General features: G+C 45.5%; 1 protein-coding gene and 1 pseudogene across 1 annotated transcript in view; both read left to right on the forward strand.

The window, feature by feature from the left end:
- LOC146007597 (NACHT, LRR and PYD domains-containing protein 3-like) overlaps positions 1-24,382 on the forward strand; it is a 92,134-nt gene that overhangs the window by 60,802 nt on the left and 6,950 nt on the right. The window contains exons 6-7 of the mRNA XM_083146072.1: positions 13,960-14,130; positions 16,291-16,461. Coding sequence (XP_083002198.1) covers positions 13,960-14,130; positions 16,291-16,461 — 342 coding nt within the window. The remainder of the gene's footprint in view (positions 1-13,959; positions 14,131-16,290; positions 16,462-24,382) is intronic.
- On the forward strand, positions 18,256-18,336 carry LOC146012772 (U2 spliceosomal RNA; annotated as a pseudogene).

Consider the following 24,382-nt stretch of genomic DNA (forward strand, 5'->3'; position numbering starts at 1 on the left):
CAAAAAAAAAAAAAAAATAGATCAACCCTGTGCCGAAAAAGCTGATCAGTGATGTACGTCACTGATCAGCGCACAGTGGCCACAGGACACCCACAAAATCACAGTGTGTGTAAAAAAAAAAATTAAAAAAAGACCCCACAGCACTCACAAAAAAAAAAAAAGGTGATCAGTGATGCGACACTGATTACCAGTGAGGTGCAGCAGGTGCACAACCTTTGGTGCAACTGACAGGTATATATATAAAAAAAAAAAAACCTCTGCACCCCCAAAAAAGTTGCTGATCACCTCAGATATAGTGATCAGCACAAAAGGCGGGGGCAGCAGACACAAAATTTAGCACTCTCTGTCACTCTCTATCACTATCTCTCACTATCTATCACTCTAGGACACTAAAAAACCTGCACCCCCAAAAAGGGGGGGTAGCAGACACAAAATATACACTCTCTATCACTCTCTGTCACTATCTCTCTCTATCTCTCTCTATCTCTCTCTATCTCTCACTATCTATCACTATCTATCACTCTATGACACTACAGCAGCAGCACTGACAGGTATATCTATATATAAAAAAAAACCTGCGCCCCCAAAAAGTTGCTGATCAGTTAATACTGATCAGCACAAAAGGAGGGGGCAGCAGTCAGTTATATAAAAAATATATAGCACAATCTGTCACTATCTCTCTCTATCTCTCTCTCTCTATCTCTCTCTATCTCTCTATAACTATCACACTGCAGCAGCACAAAATATAGCACTCTGTCACTAGGCCTCTCTATCTATCTCTCTCTCTCTATCTCTCTCTATCTCTCTATCTCTCTCTCTCTATCTATAACTATATCACACTGCAGCAGCACAAAATATAGCACTCTCTGACACTATCTCTCTCTCTATCTCTCTCTATCTCTCTCTATCTCTCTATCTCTCTCTATCTATCTCTCTATCTAGCTATTACACTGCAGCAGCACAATTTCACAGCACAGGAAGGCACAAGTAGCAACAGGATCCAGGAAGCATCCAGCACACTACTAGGCACAGATCAAGCAGTGATCAAGCAGCGATGAAGCAGTGATCAGGTAAGTATGGAGCAAGGTTCTGGTCAGTATATGGCGGCAGGTGGCACGGTGACCGCACTGCACGCTATTCCAGACCGGAATGGCGTCTGCAGTGCAGTCACCGTTAGTTTAAACCCCCCTCCATGGCTGTGATTGGTCCGTCGGTCCGACGAACCAATCACGGCCTTTGGGGGCGGGCGGGGTGAGGTGGGGTGACACCAGTGTCACCCTTACACCCCGCGGTGATTGGTGCTGTACTTTACAGCACCAATCACCTCCGATCCCGTGTCACCGGCGAACGTTATTCGCCGGTGACACAGGAAAACGCTGTAATTGGCTGTTCACACTGAACAGCCAATCACAGCGATCGCCGACGGGGGGGCGGCATCGCAGCCCCCCCTGGGCATGCACGGACATGTCTGCTGTCAGGGACAGCAGACATGTTGAAACTGTCACCGCGTCTATAGACGCGGTGACAGTTTAAATCCATGACGTACATTTACGCCATGTGTCGGGAAGTGCTTCCCGACCATGACGTAAATGTACGTCAAATGTCGGGAAGGGGTTAAACCCTCAGTGTTTCCGGTCACTTCTGCGGCCTCGCTAAAACAGATAGACATTTAGAACAGTGCCTGAAGTCAGTATTTAGACTGGTAGGTACTAACAACAGGCCTACCATTGCAACGTTCTGGGCAGCTAGGGCTGTACAGGACTGGTTAAAGGTAATTTGAGTTTAACTTCTGAAGGAAGTTTCAGATGAATGCGCAGGATGTTTACCTTACATGCAGCAGGCTGTCACATACATCACTGAAGCCATGATTGATGCAGGTCATCTAGCGGCCAAGGTCTCAGTGGTCTCAGTACTACCCAGACACATACTTTGGCTTCGCTCTTGGAAGGTCGACACAGAGTCCAAACAAGCTCTAGAGGTGTTGCCCTATGTGGGGATGTCCTCTTTGGGGAGGAGCGAAACAAAATAGTCGCATCCCTGGCTGCAGCTAAGACGGCCTTCCGTCAGCTTCTACCAATACTAGGCCAAAAGTTAGTACTTTTCGTCCCTCAGGTAAAAGGGACAGGTGTTTGACAGGCGGGTAAAGCTAAGTCAGCCAAACCTAAAGGCCCCCATACACTATAAGATTTATCTGACCTGCAAAATTGCATCTGATTTCCCTTGAACTTTCCCAGTAGCTTCCCAGGAGGCCTACATACAATTTGACACTTGATGTGCCATTTTTTACATCCAATTTGCATCAGATAAATCACATGTGATTTATCTGACCCAAATTGGATGTGCCATGAGATTTATCTAATGGGATGGCCCTAGGGAGTGGCCTGAACAGTGCTATATAAATGTAATATTGTCTAAAAGGTAAAAACTCATAAAAAATTATCCCCATCCTCCCATTCCCAAGTTAACTCATTGAGCAAGTCCTGGTTCTGGAAATATGGTTAAAAAATTATGTGGGTACTTGTGTATTAGCATATAAGAAATGGGTGCATAAATGTGTTGTCCGGTGTGCTGTATTTGTAGTATGACGGGCACCCTCCAAAATATTGTAGTTAGTGGCTGTGTTGATATATATATATACTAGGTGATTCATCGCGCCCTACGGGCGCTCTTCACACCGTCGTAAGGGGCTGCGCCCCCTTAATTTGTGAACGTTTGTATATGAGAAATATGGTTAGAATTGTATGAAAGATGCCTGTATTGCAACTTAGGTGTCCGCGAATCGCGGGAGGGGGGGTCGCGGAGGGTGCCGCAAATTGCAGGAGGGGGGGTCGCGGGGGGTGCCGCGAATTGCAGGAGGGGGGGTTGTGGGGGGGTGGATGCTGCGAATCACGGGAGGGGAGGGATTGCAGAGAATCGCGGGAGGGGGGTCGCGGGGTGGGTTGCCGCAAATCCTGGGAGGGGGGTTACGGGGGCGGGGGTTGCGGCGAATCATGGTAGGGGGGGGTCGCGGGGGGTGTGCCGTGAATCACGGGAGGGGGAGTCACGGGGTGGGGTGCCGAGAATCGCGGGGGTGTGTGTGTGTGCCGTGAATCGCGGGAGTGGGGGTTGCGGGGGGGGGGGTGGGGGGGGTGTGACGCGAATCGCCACAAGAAAAAAATCAACACAGAAAGGTCAACACATGTAAATGTTGACATAAGTGTGGCACTTCATTGGTGTCCATGTCGACACATGAGAATGAATATGAAAACATTCAAAAAATGAAAAAAAAAACTTCAAAAACTCATGTCAACCTTTTTCATTGTCGACCATAGCCATGTCAGTGTTTTCCATGTGCAATTTAATTCTGGAGCTGCCGCGAATCGCGGGGGGGTGCCGCGAATTGCGGGAGGGGGGGTCGCGGGGGTGGGTGCCGCGAATCGCGGGAGGGGGGGTTACGGGGCGGGGTTGCGGCGAATCATGGGAGGGGGGGTCACGGGGTGGGGTGCCGAGAATCGCGGGGGAGGTGTGTGTGTGTGTGCCGTGAATCGCGGGAGTGGGGGTTGTGGGGGGGGGGGGGGGTGTGACGCAAATCGCCACAAGAAAAAATCAACACAGAAAGGTCAACACATGTAAATGTTGACATAAGTGTGGCACTTCATTGGTGTCCATGTCGACACATGAGAATGAATATGAAAATATTCAAAAAATGAAAAAAAAAAACTTCAAAAACTCATGTCAACCTTTTTCATTGTCGACCATAGCCATGTCAGTGTTTTCCATGTGCAATTTAATTCTGGAGCTGCCGCGAATCACGGGGGGTGCCGCGAATTGCGGGAGGGGGGGTCGCGGGGTTGGGTGCCGCGAATCGCGGGAGGGCGGGGTTCACAGGGGTTCCGGTGGGGGGTTGCCGCGAATTGCGGGAGGTGGGGGGTCACGGGGGGTGCCGCGAATCGCGGGGGGGGGGTTGCGGGGGGTGTGACGCGAATCGCCACAAGAAAAAATGGTACTTCTTTACTTTCACGGCACCAGCATGGCGCCGCGCGTACTTCCGGGTTACGCTCGCCACTAACTAAGTAAAATAAACTAAGTTAACGCCATGCCAACATGGATAGTTCATACCTCCACTATCCATGTTGGCATGGAGTTGATTTTAATTAGCGTGGCGAGCGTAGCGAGCCACCGAGCCCGCAGCGTGGGCGAGCGAAGCGCGCCCCGCAAGGGGACTCTGACGCGCGGCGCCATGCTGCCGCCGTGAAAGTACAGAAGTACCGAAAAAATCAACACAGAAAGGTCAACACATGTAAATGTTGACATAAGTGTGCCACTTCATTGGTGTCCATGTTGACACATGACAATGAATATGAAAACATTCAAAAAATGAAATAAATCTTCAAAAACTCATGTCAACCTTTTTCATTGTCGACCATAGCCGTGCCAGTGTTTTGCATGTGCCATTTAATCCTGGGGCTGCCGCAAATCGCAGGGGGTGCCGCGATTTGCGGGGGGTGGGTGCCGCGAATCGGGGGAGAGCGGGGTTCATGGGGGTTCCGGTGGGGGGTTGCCGCGAATTGCGGGAGGGGGGGGTGGCGGGGGGGTGCCGGGGTGCCGCGAATCGCCGGAGGGGGGGTTGCGGGGGGTGTGACGCGAATCGCCACAAGAAAAAAATCAACACAGAAAGGTCAACACATGTAAATGTTGACATAAGTGTGGCACTTCATTGGTGTCCATGTCGACACATGAGAATGAATATGAAAATATTCAAAAAATGACAAAAAAACTTCAAAACTCATGTCAACCTTTTTCATTGTCGACCATAGCCATGTCAGTGTTTTCCATGTGCAATTTAATTCTGGAGCTGCCGCGAATCACGGGGGGGGGTGCCGCGAATTGCGGGAGGGGGGGTCGCGGGGGTGGGTGCCGCGAATCAAGGGAGGGCGGGGTTCACAGGGGTTCCGGTGGGGGGTTGCTGCGAATTGCGGGAGGTGGGGGGTCACGGGGGGTGCCGCGAATCGCGGGAGGGGGGGTTGCGGGGGGTGTGACGCGAATCGCCACAAGAAAAAATCAACACAGAAAGGTCAACACATGTAAATGTTGACATAAGTGTGCCACTTCATTGGTGTCCATGTCGACACATGACAATGAATATGAAAAAATTTAAAAAATTAAAAATAAATCTTCAAAAACTCATGTCAACCTTTTTCATTGTCGACCATAGCCATGTCAGTGTTTTGCATGTGCCATTTAATCCTGGGGCTGCTGCGAATTGCGGGGGGGGGGGTGTGCCGCGAATCGCGGGAGGGGGGTCGCAGGGGGGGTGCCGCCAATCGTGAAAGGGGGGGTCGCGGGGGGGTTCTTTTTGCCGCGAATCGCGGGAGGGAGGTCGCGGGGGGGTGTTTTTTCCGCGAATCGGGGGGGGGGGGTCACGGGGGAGGGTTTGCCGCGATTCGCTGGAGGGGGGGGGTCGCGGGGTGGTGGTTATGCCGCGAATTGCGGTAGGGGTCGTGGGGGGGTTCTTTTTGCAGCGAATCGCGGGAGGGGGGGTCGCGGGGGTGTTTTTGGTGCGAATTGCGGTAGGGGGGGTCGCGGGGGAGCGGGTGTTTTTGCCGCAAATCGCGGGAGGGGGGGGGGGCGCGCGGGGGGGGAGGTTTTGCCGCAAATCGCGGGAGGGGGGCGCTCACCTGGTGGCTGTGGAGTAGCAGTGCTGGGCAACATGGGAAGGCAGTGGGTGTCTGGCACTGTCTGTGGGCTCACTGGGCTGGTTCTCTGTCACATACCTCCCAACATGACCCTCTCCAGGAGGGACACATTGCTCTGTTTCTAGACTTCCCCTTAATGTATGATTGCCATCACCTGTTTTAAACAGGTTAATTTCTCAGAAAGGTGTTCAGCACAGATGAAGGCAATCACACATTAAGAGGAAAGTCCAGGAACAGAGCGTTATAGACACAGACACCCACTTTGAGTGACAGATGTAGCCAAATATATAGGAGATATATATATATATACACACACTCTCAGCATAAATAATATCCTCAGACACAGCTGAATGTAGGCAACGTTTCAATGCCCTGCATGGATGCAGAGACCGGCAGTCCATCTCCCCGAGCAGGCACCATCACACAGTGCCCTCTTGCGCTCACGCACATAGTGTCACCATCACTATCAAGTGGGCATATAATATTCCTTACTAGGCAAAATTTGCCTAGTAAGGAATATTTGATGCCCACCTGATAGTCAATTTTAAAATGCATGTTGTCTTTGTTTATTGTTGTTGTTAGTTGTCATGGTGATAGTGACACTATGCACGAGCGCGGGAGGGCACTGCGTGATGACATCACACAGCGTCTGCTCAGGGAGATGGACCCCCGGTCTCTGCGTCCCTGTCTGCATAATAGTGTATAAAAGGTATGTCATTTCTATATATTTGAGCATTACGAAAAAATGCCAAATAATTGAATTGTTTCCTACATTCAGCGGTCTGAGGATATTATTTATACTGAGAGTGCCACGCTTCCCTCCTGCAGTGTGTGTGTGTGTGTGTGTGTTATATATATATATATATATATATATATATATATATATATATATACATATATATAGTAGTCAGCGGCGGTACAAGCAGCGGCACTCCAAGGATTTAAAAATATGCTTTAATGGTGCTCCGACGTTTCGGGGTTGCGTGAAAGCACATTTTATAATCCTTGGAGTGCCGCTGACATATATATATATATATATACATATATATACATACATATATACCTACATATATACATACATATACATATACATACATATATTGATGAATGCAACTATACAAGGCTATGGCAGTAGGGACTCTGTTTCCTATACTATACTGCGATTACAAAGCACACAGCATAGGGAGTACACAGAAGACTCCCCTACCCCAGTACACTGTATGCACCACAGTGGAACTCCACTCCAGGAGCAGGGGAAAGGGGGGTCGGGCTGCACTGCCCGAGCTGACAGTAAACTCCAGCAGCAGGGGAGGGGAGGATGGGGCTGTCGGGCTGTGCAACCCGAGCTGACAGTAAACTCCGGCAGAAGGGGAGAGGGCTGCGCTGCCCGGGCTGTTAGTAAACTCCAGCAGCAGGGGAGGGGAGGAGGGGGCTGTCGGGCTGTGCAAACCGAGCTGACAGTAAACTCCGGCAGCAGGGGAGAGGGCTGCGCTGCACGGGCTGTCAGTGAACTCCGGCAGCAGGGGAGAGGGGGGGTCGGGCTGCGCTAGACTGCAGTGCCCGGGCAGACAATTGTTTCCTCATCCCGTCCACTGCCCGCCTGCCCCTTCCGGTGACGTGTGTTCTACTGGGGGTCCGGGAGCACCAGAACTAGGTACACAGATATATCGGATCTGAAACATCGTGGGTGCTAAAAAGCACCCACGATGTGCCCATGATGGGTCAGATTCCGATATATCTGACGTTCAGCAGGTCCGACGCCCTGATCCGATCTGATGCGCACGGGAACGCGCATCAGATCAGATCAGATGTCAAACACATGCGATTTTCGGCCGATTTCATCCGATTTATCGGCCCAAAGGGCCGAAATCGGATGAAATCGGCCGAAAATCGCATAGTGTATGGGGGCCTTAAGACCAGTAAGCCCTGGGGAAACTAGCCAGGCAAAGCCTGACAAGCCTGCCACCTGATGGTGTGGGCCTCCCTGTAGGGGACCCCAGGGTGGGATGCCGACTTCTTTTCTTCACAGAAGAATGGCTCAGGTTGACATCCGATGCCTGGGTGAGAGAAGTGGTGGCCCATAGGTATGCTGTATCCTTTAAAGGACACACCCCTCAACAGTTCTTTCTGACAAACCTGCCAAAAGATCCAAACAAGATCAGGTAGTGTTCAAACAAAAGGATTCTCAGTTTCTACAGCACACGGTCCACCGCTGCTGGGTCGCTAACCAAGAGCACCACTCCTACAGATAACTTTACTAAATAATTGAGGATAGTTTCCCAGCGCTGGTCTAGATAGTATCCACCTGATATTCCAGGGTCTTAGAGCATGTAGCTATTGGGACCACTCTGACCTTGGTGTTGGTCCCTATGTGCAAAACATGGTTTCTTTTAGGCTGAGATCACCAGGACCATGCACTCCTGTCACAAATGGAGGGAGAAGGAGTTGCAGACCAATAACTGACCTGGTATATGATCCCTATATGTACATCATGGTATCTTTAGGCTTAAATTTTCTGTGTCTACCACACAATTTCTATTGAATAGTACTGACCTGGCACAAGATCCCTATGTTCCCATAAGGGTTTCTTTACCACATCACGGCAGATAGGTAAACTTTGGACAACTTCGGACACCAGGATATCCAAGCTGTTAAGGTTTCGGGTGTGAATCCATAGCTGGGACTGCTGTTCAGGACAGCCACGGCGGAATCCTACACTACCTCTGTTGACCCCCCGGGTAGGGTGACCGGCTCCTGCAAGAACTAGGCTTCGCCTGTAGCCGCCACGTTTGTAAGGGTGAGTTAGGCCCGCCCTGGCTCCGGTGCAGCCAGGTGTTAGGTATAGACAAGGAACCGGGGATCCCCCCAGGGTACAGTCAAAAGGATAATCTAACTAAAGGATCCTAACTGGAATTCAAGGAAAAAGGCAACTTGCCGTTACTAGCTAACGCGGCTAATGGCACCAGCGACCTAGTCGCCCACCAACTGCGACCGTGTCGCATACACAATATAAGAATACACAATATAAGAATACACCACACCAAAAAGCACACGACGAATGACATGCACGAACACAAAACACAAATACATTCCCACTGGGACCACCCAGTCTGGGAAAACTGAGAACGCAGCAACTGCTGAGGAAAATCCCCCCTGAGTTCCTCAGTGGGGCTGAAATAACAAAAGATGAACAAGGCCCAGGAGGGCACCAAGCCAAGAATAAGGAACCAGGTCCCCAACCGGGGAACTTACAGTACCAGGAATGGACCACCAACCAACTGATGCCCCCCAGGAGCGTACCAGCAGCAGACAAGCACAGAGGAAGATGGCTGGGGCCAGGCAGGTGGACAGCACTGGAACAAAAGATGAAGCTGCCAGACACATCTAAATGGTTACCTGTTTTTAACCAAGGCCTTAAATTAGTGTCCCAGCAACTTACCTTAGCTCAAATGAAACTCCAATATAACCTAAATGCGCTAAGTACATTTCCCCTTATTCAACTATCGCACTATGTCTCCCAGATAGAGCTCTAATAATCTCGCAAACAAATACCTTACTTAATAACTTTAAGTTAATTTTGAAAAGCCAGGATATAAAATTAAAGCTTTATATACTGAACTCATTGCTATTGCGGAATTGGTACATCAGAATGAATTTAGGTTTACAGTCATTAGGTCGACCCCACTAGGTCGACTGGGAGGAAGGTCGACCTGACTTAAGGTCGACATGGGCCAAGGTCGACATGACTTAAGGTCGAATTTGCATAAAGGTCGACCTGAGGAAGGTCGACTGGTCATAAGGTCGACATGGGTTTTTCACTGTTTTTTTTTTCCGAATGTCGACAAAGTCGACATGGACACAGTTGGCAATGAGAATCGGACCCTCGCATCGCTCGCTTCGCTCGCGATGCTTCGCTCGCCACAGCTTTAATAACCTCCTCCACGCACTAGTGGATGGTAGGGCATGAAATACCGCCTGTCGGCACATGTCGGCTCAAAAAACAGTGAAAAACCCCAAGTCGACCTTATGACCAGTCGACCTTCCTCGTGTCGACCTTTATGCAAATTCGACCTTAAGTCATGTCGACCTTGGCCCATGTCGAAACCTTAAAGTCAGGTCGACCTTCCTGCCAGTCGACCTAGTGGGGTCGACCTAATGACTGTAGACCTAAGTTCATTCTAATAGATGACCGCATCCCGCTTTATCAACCCATAAGATAACAGAACAAACAAGGAGACAATGGCCTTTATTCAGATCAGATCGCAGTACAAATTTGTTTGGAAAATGGGCAAAACCATGGGCCTTATTTTGGTTCATTCTTTCTGACAAAATCCTTCTTATACCCCTTTAACACCAAGGAATGACCCAGGTTGGACCCAGGTCGGACCCAGGTCAACGTTGGTGTAAAAGGGGTCAACCCAGGTCCAGTAACACTGGTCTCCTACCCAGGTCCTGACCAGGGTTGAACACTGGTTGGACCTGGGTCGTGGGCGGTGTAAATGGTCCCAACCCAGGTTGGGACATCCGGGTAGTGCTGAAAGGATACCAGAAGTGCTGGACGCCTTTCCACAGTGCGCTGCAGTGGCAAAAGACAGCAGCCAGGAAGGATACGGGCAGTGCACACAGAAATCACAATTGGATGCAGTATCACAAGGGGAGGGACTAGGGGAGCACATGGGAGATTCGGTCTGCTGCTGCAGGGAAAGGGGCTGGGGAGAGCACATGGGAGATGCTGCACTTTTATACCGCTATGTAGGCTTGAGCACTGAATAAAACCTTTTGAAAAATATTTTACAAAATAAACAAACCAACATTCTTCAATGCTAACTAGTCATGTCTTTTATTTTTATATCATTGAGGGAAGGTTGGCTGGCAGTTTATCAGTCCTAAAATGGACATTTTTAATGTCATCCATAGGGAAAAGCAGTGCTGACCCAGGTTCAGTGTAAACGGCACAGACCTGGGTCCGACCTGGGTCACAGTGCTGTGTAAATGGGGTATGAAGCTGGGTCCAACCCTGGAAACTCCTGTGTTCAAAGACCAGGGTCCGACCAGGGATTTTGGTGTAAAAGGGGTATTAGATGGACAAAACCATGTGCACTGCAGGGGGGGGCAGATGTAACATGTGCAGAGAGAATTAGATTTGGGTGAGTAATTTTGTTTCTATGCAGGGAAAATACTGACTGCTTTATTTTTACACTGCAATATAGATCTCACTTTGAAGTAAAACCCCACCCAAATCTAATTCTCTCTGCACGAGTAACACCTGCCCCACCTGCAGTGCACATGGTTTTGCCCATCTAAGAAGGATTTTGTCAGAAAGAATGAACCAAAATAAGGCCCCATGTGCACTGCAGGTGGGGCAGATGTAACATGTGCAGAGAGAGTTACATTTGTGTAAGTTATTTTGTTTCTGTGCAGGGTAAATACTGGCTGCATTATTTTTACACTGCAATTTAGATTTCAGTTTCAACACACCCCACCCACATTTTACTCTCTCTGCACATGTCTGCACATCTGCCCCACCTGCAGTGCACATGGTTTTGTCCATCTAAGAAGGATTTTGTCAGAAAGAATGGACTAGAATAACCCCCAATGGCTTGGAGATATACCTTGATTAATTTCATGTGACACACTTTTCAAATATTATGACTCCACATTACGCATTCTAAAATCCGCCCTGCTACAGGAAACACATATAAAGATACTACAAAGAGCATATATATCCCCTGCCCAAAGGAAAGACTTTGTTCCTGAGGAATCGGGATCCTGTGTGAAATGTGGGTTGTCTCCGGCTACCTTCTTCCACAATGTCTGGTCCTGTGGAAAAATAAAAAGGTTTTGGCATAAAGTGATTAATTATATCTCCACTGTACTAGATACAAGAGTACACATACACCCTTTCCCTATCCTTTTTTGCCGACTTTGATGAACAGCAAGCATATTCCTTTCTTGACAATGGTAGTTACAGAGGCGAAAAAAACTTATAATGAAAAACTGGTTAAGAAAATCGGCTCACTCTCTAGATTCAATTGTCCAGTTACTGACCCGCACAATGAATTATGAAATGTATGATGTTCAACTGCAGTCGACTTTAATATCCACAATATGTGAACAATGGGGACCACTACAAGCGGAATGACTACAGCAACCAGGTCAATACCACAATGGTAAAAGGAACACCTGTACCTGTTTGTTCTGATGCACTCCTCATTGTCAGTTGCAGATTCAAGCTTCAGCATTACTTTTAAAGGTTGTTAATGGTATGATATCTAACATGTCTATTGTACACTTTTACATACCCATATCCGATGCAGGCCAATTGCCAAACGATCCCCCCCCCTCTTCTTTCTACCCTTCAACTCTCCCCCCCAACCCCCTTTTCTCTTATGTTATATAAATGTTGCAAATGTTGATCTATGTTATATATAGGCTTAGCAGTGTTGGGCTTGTTAACACCCATCAACAATCTTTATATGGACTCATGGACTATGATCAGGACAAGCTCTCTTGACAACGTCACAATGTCCATTCACCTCCATGATTATTGGACACTCATAAGAGATGGACAATCACCGCCTTTGCTCAATTTTGTCTCTACTGTCCAGCCTAACACTGTCATGTACACCTATCATGTTCACCAGTCATGTACACCAGTTGAAAGTTATATATGCATCATTTGTAATACTTGAAAAAACCCAATATATATATATATATATTTGGGGGAAAAATAGCGGGTAGTATACAAATAGTGACAAGTTAATACAAGGTATTGTGTAGACTCTACACAATACCTTGTATTAACTTGTCACTATTTGTATACTACCCGCTATTTTTTCCCCAAATATATATATATATATATATTGGGTTTTTTCAAGTATTACAAATGATGCATATATAACTTTCAACTGGTGTACATGACTGGTGAACATGATAGGTGTACATGACAGTGTTAGGCTGGACAGTAGAGACAAAAAAGAGTAAGAGTGAAAAATCACGTAACTATAGATTATAAAAAATAGTACATAATCAATATGTTTCAAATACATAAAGATTTATATAAAAAAATTGGGTACTTGTGTATTATCACGGTGCCCATCGCATCGTATACCACTAATTAAGGTATGCGATGGGACTCAATTTTCAGACCAAAGACCCGCACTGTACAATAAAATATCGAATCACATCGCATGCCATTAAAATGGCATGCGATGTGATGCGATGCGATTGTTAATTGTACAAGCACCCTGATGGGTGATAACTATGTTAAATGCACCCCATTGTTAATGCTACCCTCACTATCAATGCCAACCCGAAGCATGGCGAGTGCAGCGAGCCCGCAAGGGGCGCCAGTACACGTCCTCCGACCTTTTCCTACTACCACTATCCACGTCGGCATGGAGCTGATTTTAGATAGTGTGACGAGCGCAGCGAGCCACTGAGCCCAAAGCGTGGCGCGCGGACGCAGATTACTTCACATGTATTCCGCGTCCCCTCGCGCAGCTCGCTGCGCTCTCCACACTATCTGAAATCAACTCCCCGCCGACGTGGATAGTGGGGGTATGAAAAGGTCGGAGGATGCGTACCGCCGCCACGCTTCGGGTTGGCGTTGATAGTGGGGGTGGCATTAACAATGGGGGTGCATTTAACATAGTAATCACCCATCAGGGTGCCTGTACAATTAAAAATCGGGTCAAATCGCTGCAACTAATACGATGCCCTATGATGGAAATCTTGGGCGCCGTGATAATACACAAGTACCAAAAATTGTGTAAGGGGTAAACTTAAATAATAACACTGAACATTAAAAATAAATTAATGATTGTTATAATTTTGCACTATATTCAATAATGTAGAAAACATTATAAAAGAACATTTTGCATAGTATGTAATTAAACACACCACATAATTTTACAAATCAAAAAAAAAAAAAGCTATAATATATGGCCCCATTAGAAATAAATGGCGTATGGAAATGGTACGACTATGTGTCATATGTAGGGTAAACCTGTTAGGGTTATTATAGGGAAGATATTATACAGAGGAGATAGATTATGGTTATAGGGTAAAGGACCCGAATATGGACGTGAGTGAGGAAGGGCAGGGTAGGATTATGTATGCTACGTTATGTTTTGTCCTGTCATGTATGTAAAAGTATATGACATTCTTTTATACTTACTGAAATATACAATATTGTTGTGTATGTTATTAAATTACAAATAAAGACTCATTTAAAAAATAATTCTAAGAAATAAAATAATCCAGATTCCTCATCTCCCATCAGGTTATGTGACTGCGGTCTAACATCCTCCTGCTGTTATAATCTCTGCTCTGTTATTACTACCAACCACTCTATGACCAGACTGCACCTATCATACAATGCTCTGGGGGATTCTGGACTGAAGGTTCTGTGTAAGGGATTGAGACACCCAGACTGTGCCCTGCAGGATCTGAGGTAAGATCTGTCTCAGTACAAGTTCTCTCAGTACTAGCCATAGACTATACAATAACCCACAGCTTTGACCACTGTTTAGGATGGCCACAGTGAACCCTACGCTGCCTCTGTTGGCCTCGCCTGATAGATGGCAGCGCACTTGCAATAACTAGGATAGCCACGTTTGAAGGGAAAAATTAGGTCCACCCCAACTCTGGTGCTGCCAGGTCTAACGCAAGGACAAGGTACCAGTTGTCTTCAAAGACAAAAGGTGAAACTAACTGAAAGAGACCTGCCTGGAGGGGTTACAAACTACCATCAACAGGCCAATACCAGAGGGCAGATAATAAGAGTGACACAGTCGCAACCCAGGGCAACCCAGTCACAAATACAAATGACACAACAAGATGCACAATGCAAACCACACAGAATACAGCAAACTACCCAAAGAGATGGGTACTTGCAATACCCAGTAAGCCACCCTGTATGGGCCAGAAATAAACAAAAGGTAGTGCAAACCTGAAGCAATCCTCTGGCAATCATAGAGGGAATGTACCAATGTGACCAGAAATAAATCACAATTCTGTCCACAAGGTAGCTGGCAAAAACAAGTAAAGAAAGGATTGAACCAGGGCTCCAGGTGGGAGCACTTACGGTGTCCCAGAACCGGGACAGAAAGCAGGCTGGAATTTCCTTGAGCAAGAGGGTCCAAACAGCTGCTGCAGGACACAGGAGCAAACAGGAGGGCAAGTGACTACCACAAAGGTTGAAATATCACTGGCAGGGCTGTGCTGGATTGAATCTCTTACAACGGATCAGGTGACTAATCACCTGCAGAGAATACAGCCCACCTCCCAAGTCTATTGAAAGCAGCTGCAGGAAGGCGTGCCTGCTCGGTGTTTCCCATTACCCTCAAAAACCACCGGGCGGAAGTTGCAATCCATCCAGACACCGCTAGCCAGAAACACATAAGCATATCTGGTTGCCTGGCAACCGGCTCTAGGATGCAAATGCCAGGGAACGCATACACCAGATGGACCATCAGGCCAGGGAATTGAGCTCCCGGAGATGCCACCTGTCAGCACTGCTGACACAGACACAGGTGATAGCACCTAGATTTTCTCATACGATCTGAGTATAGTTTATGGAGCTACTGTATTATTCTATTCATTGTTAGATTATAACCATTGCTTTGTTTTAATACAATTGTTTCCCTTAAGATTTTTTTTTTGCAGTTATTAGCCAATTATTTCCAGTTATATTATACATCTGGTGAATAGGAATTAGACCTGCTCTGACGACACACTGAAACTAGATACTAGAAATGTCTGCGCTGCAGCTGTGAGATAATTTGAGATAAAGGGCTAAAGAAGGGCAAAGTTTTGGGAGGGGGATGTCAGGAGGACACAGCACTATCTTTTCCTTCCATAAGACCTTGCTGTGTCTGGGAAAGGAGATGTGGTGGTAATCAGGGCTCATACTCTCCTTATAATATGACACATTTTGCTCCTTCCAGATGCAGGTTTTCTGGAATGACATCCACAGTCATAGCCGGCTCCTGTACAGGGTTACAGGGCATTATTTGTGCCACACCTGCACTATGCATACCCCCAACCATCAGTATTGTGTTGGAATAGTCCCACCTGTTGGATACAATGCCCCACTGTGGGGAAAGGTTTGGAGGAATCTGTCACAATTACACATAGCAGTGCCATAGATGAATAGATGCTGTGCACAGCATCCACACAGTGATAGACATGTTGAAGACAGCATGGGGAATGTGGGGCAAGCCCAGCATGACAAGAACATGAGCATTACCATGAGGCCAGACCCATTCTTCATGCTCACAACTTTGGTTACACAGAGGATGCTGGGAGGTCCTTCTATAGCTATTAGGGATCAGATAGAAAAAGTAAAATACATAGCTCCACTTTGCAGTCACCACTATTGATAACAGGATCTGCAGCATTCTGAGTTAGTTTGTGTAATGCAGGATCGATCTCTGATAGCTAATGCATTAAGCAGGTGTTTAGATACTTGCTGTTATCATTTGTGAACAGCCATTTTGCATGAGGAAAAACACTATAAAGAAAATAGTAAATGTTTAGTGATAGTGTCATGCTTAGTGTGAGATTAGAATTATAAACAATAAACTAACCCAGATCCCTCATCTCCCATCAGGTTATGGGACTGTGGTCTGACCTCCTCCTGCTGTGCTGATCTCTGCTCTGTTATTACTACACTCCACTCTCTGACAAGACTGCACCTGTCATACAATGCTCTGGGGGACTCTGGACTGAAGCGTCTGTGTAAGGGACTGAGAAACCCGGCCTGTGCCCTGCAGGAGCTGAGGTAAAATCTGTCTCAGTACAAGTTCTCTCAGTACCAGCCATAGACCATACAAGGCACAAGGTTGCATGGGAAGGCAGATGCATGCTGGGGGAAGGGCGCCTGATGTCACGTGACGTCAAGCACCCGCCCTGTCTTTGTCCTGGGCACCCACAAATATAAGTCAGTCTCCACTTATATATATGCGATGGCAGGAGAAATCATTCGAGATTCACAGCTTACTGAGTCAATTAGAATGACCCCCATGGTTTCATATAACTGGCCATGAAACACCTTATTTAAAATGCATGTAGTCAAAGGGATCATTGAGCTTTATAACCAATGCAGGGAAATGCCAATGATGATTCCCTTTAAATGTATCTGATGTCTCTGATTACTTTTGTTTTTCTTTCCCAAAAATGTAACAGCTGCATAAAGTGGGTTAGATGAAATCAGGGAGATTGTCAGACTCTTAAAGGACACAAAAAAATAAGAAAAAAGAAAGTCAGGTGGGGTGCACGCTAGACCCCTTGAACTTATCTGCCCTATAGCAGTTAAAACATTTTATTAAATTAATTTATTATGTATAAATGTTAGTTCCCACACACTGAATTTTTTTTTAAATACGTGCTTGCCTAAAATTTACGAAAATAATTATAATCCTAGACCGGTCAGGTTATAGAAAAACAAAGTTATAAAGTGATGTTGAGAAAATATATTATGACCATCATATTTCCTTATGCCCGATACTCCGTCGGTGCTCCTAATATTCACTCACACAATAGTGATAAGGATTTAATCATTGGTCATACAAGTATTAAGTATAGATTTCAAGAACAATTATTTCTGAATTTTTTTTATATAGTTGGGACTTGGGAAGTACAGTGACTAACAGTGAGAGAGTCTCTAAAGGTCAGTTTTGACCCCAATACTGAACTTTAATACTATTGAATTTTACAAAATTCTTTCCCACCAATTAGCGCAAATCCCCAACTCCTTCTTTTTTCAGACAGGGAGATTCAAACCTATTTCAGGTAGTCTCCTGCAGAATGCAGGAGTATAGGCAACTATGGGATACTTTGGCTACTGACATTCAATCTAATGCTACTGTACATGAAACCTAATTTAGATCAAGGTTATATGATAATGGTCTTCAATGCTTTTGAGGTCTTTCCAGATGACTTTTGTATAATTTCCACAAATTGACAGTATGTGACTTATGCCTAAAGGGGTGAGTTAGCCTTTGTGCTGAGCGAACTACAAGGTTAGATCAAATTTACATTCAAATTATTCAATGTCAGGTCCATTTTTCTCTTTGTCGGAAAGCTTGGGGATTGGCAAAAACTGATTAGTCAATCCAGCGGCCGTTTTTAACAATGCAGAGTAAAAATACTGATGGCCATTATTTCTGCCTGTCAGAAATATCGTTCAGGGTTGAATACTCCCCTTACTCAGTTTCTTGTTGTCAGCACATGGAGAGATCAGTATGTCTTGTTTGTCTGTATAACAAGAAGCCATAGTTCCGGCTTTATATGTTAATGGTCTTAGCACATATAACTAGTATTGATAGATAATCTATGTAATAATAACATAATTAAATTAAATACAACAAATATTTTGGAATACACTGTAACATAAGTACCCTGTAACAGGTACCCAGTTACTGTAGTTAGATTACTGTAGGAAAATATATTAATAAGGTCATTCAGTAACTTACAGTGTGTCAGATGTTCATGTGATACAGAATCTCTCACTTTGTGAAGACCAAGTGACCTTAATGTCTTTATCATACATGCTGGCTACAGTGTAACCCCAGTGATTGCTTCTTGGCTTTTTGGCTAAGATCAAGTGTAGTATCTGTTTTTATCAGTTTCAACTGTGAGAGCCTTCACACCTATACTTGGATCACAGAAGAAGCGGAAGATGACAGACCAGCCAGAGAGACAGCAACAAGAGGAGGAATTCGCGGAGAGGAACATTTCAATGCGCTCAAGCCACCTGGGAGAGTCAGACTTTTTTTGCTCTGCCCTCTTAAAGCCTTGCAACACTCCAGAGCAGCCTTGGAGGGTCAAACTTGCTTGCTCTGCCCTCTAAAGTTTTAATTGCTCCTGAGCCACATATACCAATACCAAAGGGATAGACTTTTCACTTTGCCCCCCAAGCTTCAGGGCCAGTGCAAGGCATCTAGGTGCCCTAGGCAAGCCTACAGGATATCCCCCTCCCCATTGGGAGTTTTGCCACTGGCGTAGGGGAAGCCGGGTAGCAGCGGGCACACATAGAAATGTATAAACAGTCAGTGATTGGCTGAGAGCTCTCTCAGTCAGAGAGCTCTCAGCCAATCACTGGCTGTCCATTCATTTCTATGTGCAGGGTGGGTGCATAATTATACTGTAATGGGCAGTGGGCACACAGCTACTCCACACACCAGCAGCTGCCTACTACAGACAGTGATTATTTAATTTATTATGAATTAAGTACAGCCAGCACAGACTGTCACTGACTGAGTAGCTGAGCGGGTGGGTGGGGGAGGGGGGCGGACGGGGGCTCCGCCACCCGCCGGAGATCAGAGATTTACAAGGAAGCATTGTGTCAGACCAGCGCACTGAGGGGGCTGTGGATTGAGGCTGACTGGCCGGCGGGGGCTGGGGCGGCCACCGCCCACCTGCCGTCGAACTTTAACTATAGGAGTAATACCGAGCTCTGGTCTAATATATATATATATATATATATAAATAGTCCATTAGGCAGGCACTCCACAAAGGCAATAAAGATACCCTCCAAGGGAAAGCTGGCAACTCGGTGCCCTCCGTTGCTGGCTGTGAAACAGGCAGAATAGTAGAAGGATGCGGGGGCGGCGGCACTCGAAATAATACACAGCAGACAGATGTCCCAACGTTTCGAGACCTCTAGGTCCCTTTATCAAGGTGCATGTGAAGACAAAGATTACATACAATACACTTACCTAAATACCCTGTGTCCGTGCGTAGCCCGCGGCGTCCCGGCGGGTGTCGCATCACAATGACGTCATCATCTCCGTCCGGGCGCAGCGAGTCACGCAGAGATCACCTGGTGTACACAAAAGAAAACACACGTGATCAGATTAAGGAATGGTTGCCATGGTGCTGAAAGTAACACAGCCTAGTTGCTGCTAAAGTAGAAAGAGAATAAATAGATTTAAAAACACAGCAGAATCTTAGGCACTTAGAGCAATAATCGGCTTAGGAACATGACAACATAGTATCATAAATGTTCACTAAAAGTAAGCAGCATGCAAAGTCTAACACAAGCTAGAGATCTCAATGGCGGTAATAACAAATAGGATCATGTAGATAAAAAGTGTGCAAGCTAAACACATTAGTTAATTACCATAAAAAAGCAGAATAAATGATCAAATGCACAATTAAACTACATGATCAAGGGTACATTACAAGAAATGAGACAAACCGAGATTCTCATTTAGGCCGCGGGGAGCAAGTGTATCAAGATAATAGATCCACCTGCTTTCCGCACGCAGCAGCGCAGCAGACCTGTCACCCCCTCTTAAGGATGCGGGGACATGGTCAATGATTCTGTAGCGCAAGGATGTTAAGGGATGCCTCGCTTCAATAAAGTGGCGTGCCACTGGAAACTCACTATTTCCAGCGGCCAACCCAATTTTAATGTTGGAGCGATGGGCTGCGGCTCTCTCCTTAAAAGCACGGTCTGTCTTTCCTATGTAATGTTTGCCACAGGGGCAGCTAATCATATAAACAACATATTTAGTGTTGCAACTGACCCTGTGTCTTATTTTGAACTTTTTCCTTGAGAAGGGGTGAAAAAAGGAGTCACCTTGTACCATATAGCTGCAAGTGATGCAGCCACTGCAACGAAAACAGCCAACCCTGGGGACTCCCAAAAAAGTAGGCGGTTTAGGCAGTGGAAATCTGATGTCATTTTTAACAAGATGGTCTTTTAAATTTTTGCCTCTCCTATATGCATGCATAACCTTTTTCTGATGTAAAGAGGGCAATTGTGGGTCACTCGTGAGGATCGGCCAATATTTTTTGGTTATTTGACGATGCTGGGTGCTTTTATGATGGAAAGAGTTGACCCAGATCAACCGGTCACTAGTGCGATCTTTGATTACCGGACTCAGGGCTTGTTCACGGCTCAAGGCCAACACTTTGTTTTTGGCCTGAATCAATTCACTGTGACGGTATCCTCTTGCCACAAATTTGGTGACCATCTGATCCAAAGAATATTCCAGATCCGAGGGTGAGCTGGAAATCCTGCGTACCCTCAACATCTGAGAAAAAGGGAGACCCTTTTTTAAAGAAATGGGGTGGTGACTAGTTGCATGTAACACATTATTCCTGTCTGTGGATTTAATAAACAGACTGGTACTAATGTAACCATCATTAAGTGCAATATTAACGTCCAAGTAATGTACCTGTGTGCAATTGATGAGAAATGTAAATTTCACAGGAGAAAGGGTATGGTTATGCTCAATGATGAGTTTTTCTAGGTCCTCCACCTATAAAGACTTTTGGTCGCATGTTGGAGAAGGACACTAATGAGCTCCATACAAGTCACATACAGAGCCATACCAATTTCACTTCTGAAGAATGGCGGGCATTGAAAACTTTGAGCAACGACCGCTCCATTTCTATCCGCTCTGCGGACAAAGGAGGGTCTATTGTCATCCTCAACACAGCCGACTATGTGCAAGAAGCCTATCGTCATTTAAATGATGAGGACACATATAGTCTCCTTCCTAACGATCCCTCTATGCCATATAAAGTCGAATTGGATTTGATATTGAATAATGCAGTCAATGACAATATAATTCTTGCATCTACTCGAGATTCATTGTGTACTTCCTTTCCCATTGTGCCATTGTTATATTTGCTACCCAAGGTGCATAAGAGTTTGGAGAAACCCCCGGGCAGACCTATCATCTCTGCTCGGGGGTCACTTTATCACTCCATCTCTATGTACCTTGATCATTTTTTGCAGCCATGTATACAGGGAATGCCTTCATATTTGAAATATACTAATGATTTAATTCACAAATTGGACGGTTTGGGCAGACTACCACTCGATTGTGCGTTGGGCACGATCGATGTGTGTAGCCTGTATACGTGTATACCACACGATGTGGGCTTGGAGGCAACTTCATTGCTTATTACTGATAATCCCCTTTACAAGGGCCCAGCTATTTCTTTTTTTATGCAGTTATTAGCTCTTACACTAAAGCGCAATTATTTTACCTTTAACGGGAAATTCTACTTGCAGCTAAAAGGGTGTGCGATGGGGTCCTCTGTGGCCCCATCGTTCGCCAACGCTTTTATGCATACCATTGACAAAGCTTTGTTCACAGAGAACCCTGCCATTAGTGGGTCAGTTCGATTGTATTTGAGATACATAGATGACCTCCTGGTGGTATGGTCAGGAAAGGTGGAGGACCTAGAAAAACTCATCATTGAGCATAACCATACCCTTTCTCCTGTGAAATTTACATTTCTCATCAATTGCACACAGGTACATTACTTGGACGTTAATATTGCACTTAATGATGGTTACATTAGTACCAGTCTGTTTATTAAATCCACAGACAGGAATAATGTGTTACATGCAACTAGTCACCACCCCATTTCTTTAAAAAAGGGTCTCCCTTTTTCTCAGATGTTGAGGGTACGCAGGATTTCCAGCTCACCCTCGGATCTGGAATATTCTTTGGATCAGATGGTCACCAAATTTGTGGCAAGAGGATACCGTCACAGTGAATTGATTCAGGCCAAAAACAAAGTGTTGGCCTTGAGCCGTGAACAAGCCCTGAGTCCGGTAATCAAAGATCGCACTAGTGACCGGTTGATCTGGGTCAACTCTTTCCATCATAAAAGCACCCAGCATCGTCAAATAACCAAAAAATATTGGCCGATCCTCACGAGTGACCCACAATTGCCCTCTTTACATCAGAAAAAGGTTATGCATGCATATAGGAGAGGCAAAAATTTAAAAGACCATCTTGTTAAAAATGACATCAGATTTCCACTGCCTAAACCGCCTACTTTTTTGGGAGTCCCCAGGGTTGGCTGTTTTCGTTGCAGTGGCTGCATCACTTGCAGCTATATGGTACAAGGTGACTCCTTTTTTCACCCCTTCTCAGGGAAAAAGTTCAAAATAAGACACAGGGTCAGTTGCAACACTAAATATGTTGTTTATATGATTAGCTGCCCCTGTGGCAAACATTACATAGGAAAGACAGACCGTGCTTTTAAGGAGAGAGCCGCAGCCCATCGCTCCAACATTAAAATTGGGTTGGCCGCTGGAAATAGTGAGTTTCCAGTGGCACGCCACTTTATTGAAGCGAGGCATCCCTTAACATCCTTGCGCTACAGAATCATTGACCATGTCCCCGCATCCTTAAGAGGGGGTGACAGGTCTGCTGCGCTGCTGCGTGCGGAAAGCAGGTGGATCTATTATCTTGATACACTTGCTCCCCGCGGCCTAAATGAGAATCTCGGTTTGTCTCATTTCTTGTAATGTACCCTTGATCATGTAGTTTAATTGTGCATTTGATCATTTATTCTGCTTTTTTATGGTAATTAACTAATGTGTTTAGCTTGCACACTTTTTATCTACATGATCCTATTTGTTATTACCGCCATTGAGATCTCTAGCTTGTGTTAGACTTTGCATGCTGCTTACTTTTAGTGAACATTTATGATACTATGTTGTCATGTTCCTAAGCCGATTATTGCTCTAAGTGCCTAAGATTCTGCTGTGTTTTTAAATCTATTTATTCTCTTTCTACTTTAGCAGCAACTAGGCTGTGTTACTTTCAGCACCATGGCAACCATTCCTTAATCTGATCACGTGTGTTTTCTTTTGTGTACACCAGGTGATCTCTGCGTGACTCGCTGCGCCCGGACGGAGATGATGACGTCATTGTGATGCGACACCCGCCGGGACGCCGCGGGCTACGCACGGACACAGGGTATTTAGGTAAGTGTATTGTATGTAATCTTTGTCTTCACATGCACCTTGATAAAGGGACCTAGAGGTCTCGAAACGTTGGGACATCTGTCTGCTGTGTATTATTTCGAGTGCCGCCGCCCCCGCATCCTTCTATATATATATATATATATATATATATATATATATATAATACAAAATTCCCAGAATTTGCGCTATTATTATTAGATATTATGGACTACGGTCGCTTATAACACTTGGCCTACTACTAGTTAGGCTTTTCTCACAAACACCACCACAGAAGTGTTAAATAGCGCCCTAAAATTACCAGTATTTACTGCAATCTTCCCCTATATTCTTATACTCCTATAGATATGGACAAGATTCTTAAATATAAAACATTTATTAAAAATTGTAAACATAAAAACAAAAATGTATGCACTTTTCTTGCCAGAAGATTTTTTCATACAGTTGGTGTATACATAAGATCGACGCGTTTTGTCTCCACACGAGACTTCATCAGGGGTGTATGATACAAATATTTGCCAATCTTTGCTGTTGTTTGTGTGGACCCGTACTGTTGTCGTACTGTGAGCTTTTTATTTAGCGTATTTATTTCTCACTGGTAGTAATTTCACTGTGGTGTTAGGAATTCCAAATCACAGTGTAAAATGGGAAATCCTTACCACTTTTGATAGTATCCACTTAATTAAGTTCTGAAATTGAGCATAGCCTATGCTCCAGCATACATGTGAGGTCCAAATGATGTAATAGCAATTAGCCCTTACAAAGGGTGATCAGCCTCAAATATTTAGTAGGGTAAATTTGCTCCTCAAAGATCGGACATAATATGCAATCCAAATGTCTCAAAGGCAGAGGCTGCTCTGTTTGATAGATGTGCACACCTCTGTGTCCAAAATGCCAACTAATGTCCGAAGACAGATACCCCATAGGGTCAAACAAATCACCATAGCAACATATAAATGCA

The sequence above is a fragment of the Crinia signifera genome, chromosome 6 (assembly GCF_055691185.1).
Source record: "Crinia signifera chromosome 6, ASM5569118v1, whole genome shotgun sequence".
Taxonomy (NCBI): domain Eukaryota; kingdom Metazoa; phylum Chordata; class Amphibia; order Anura; family Myobatrachidae; genus Crinia; species Crinia signifera.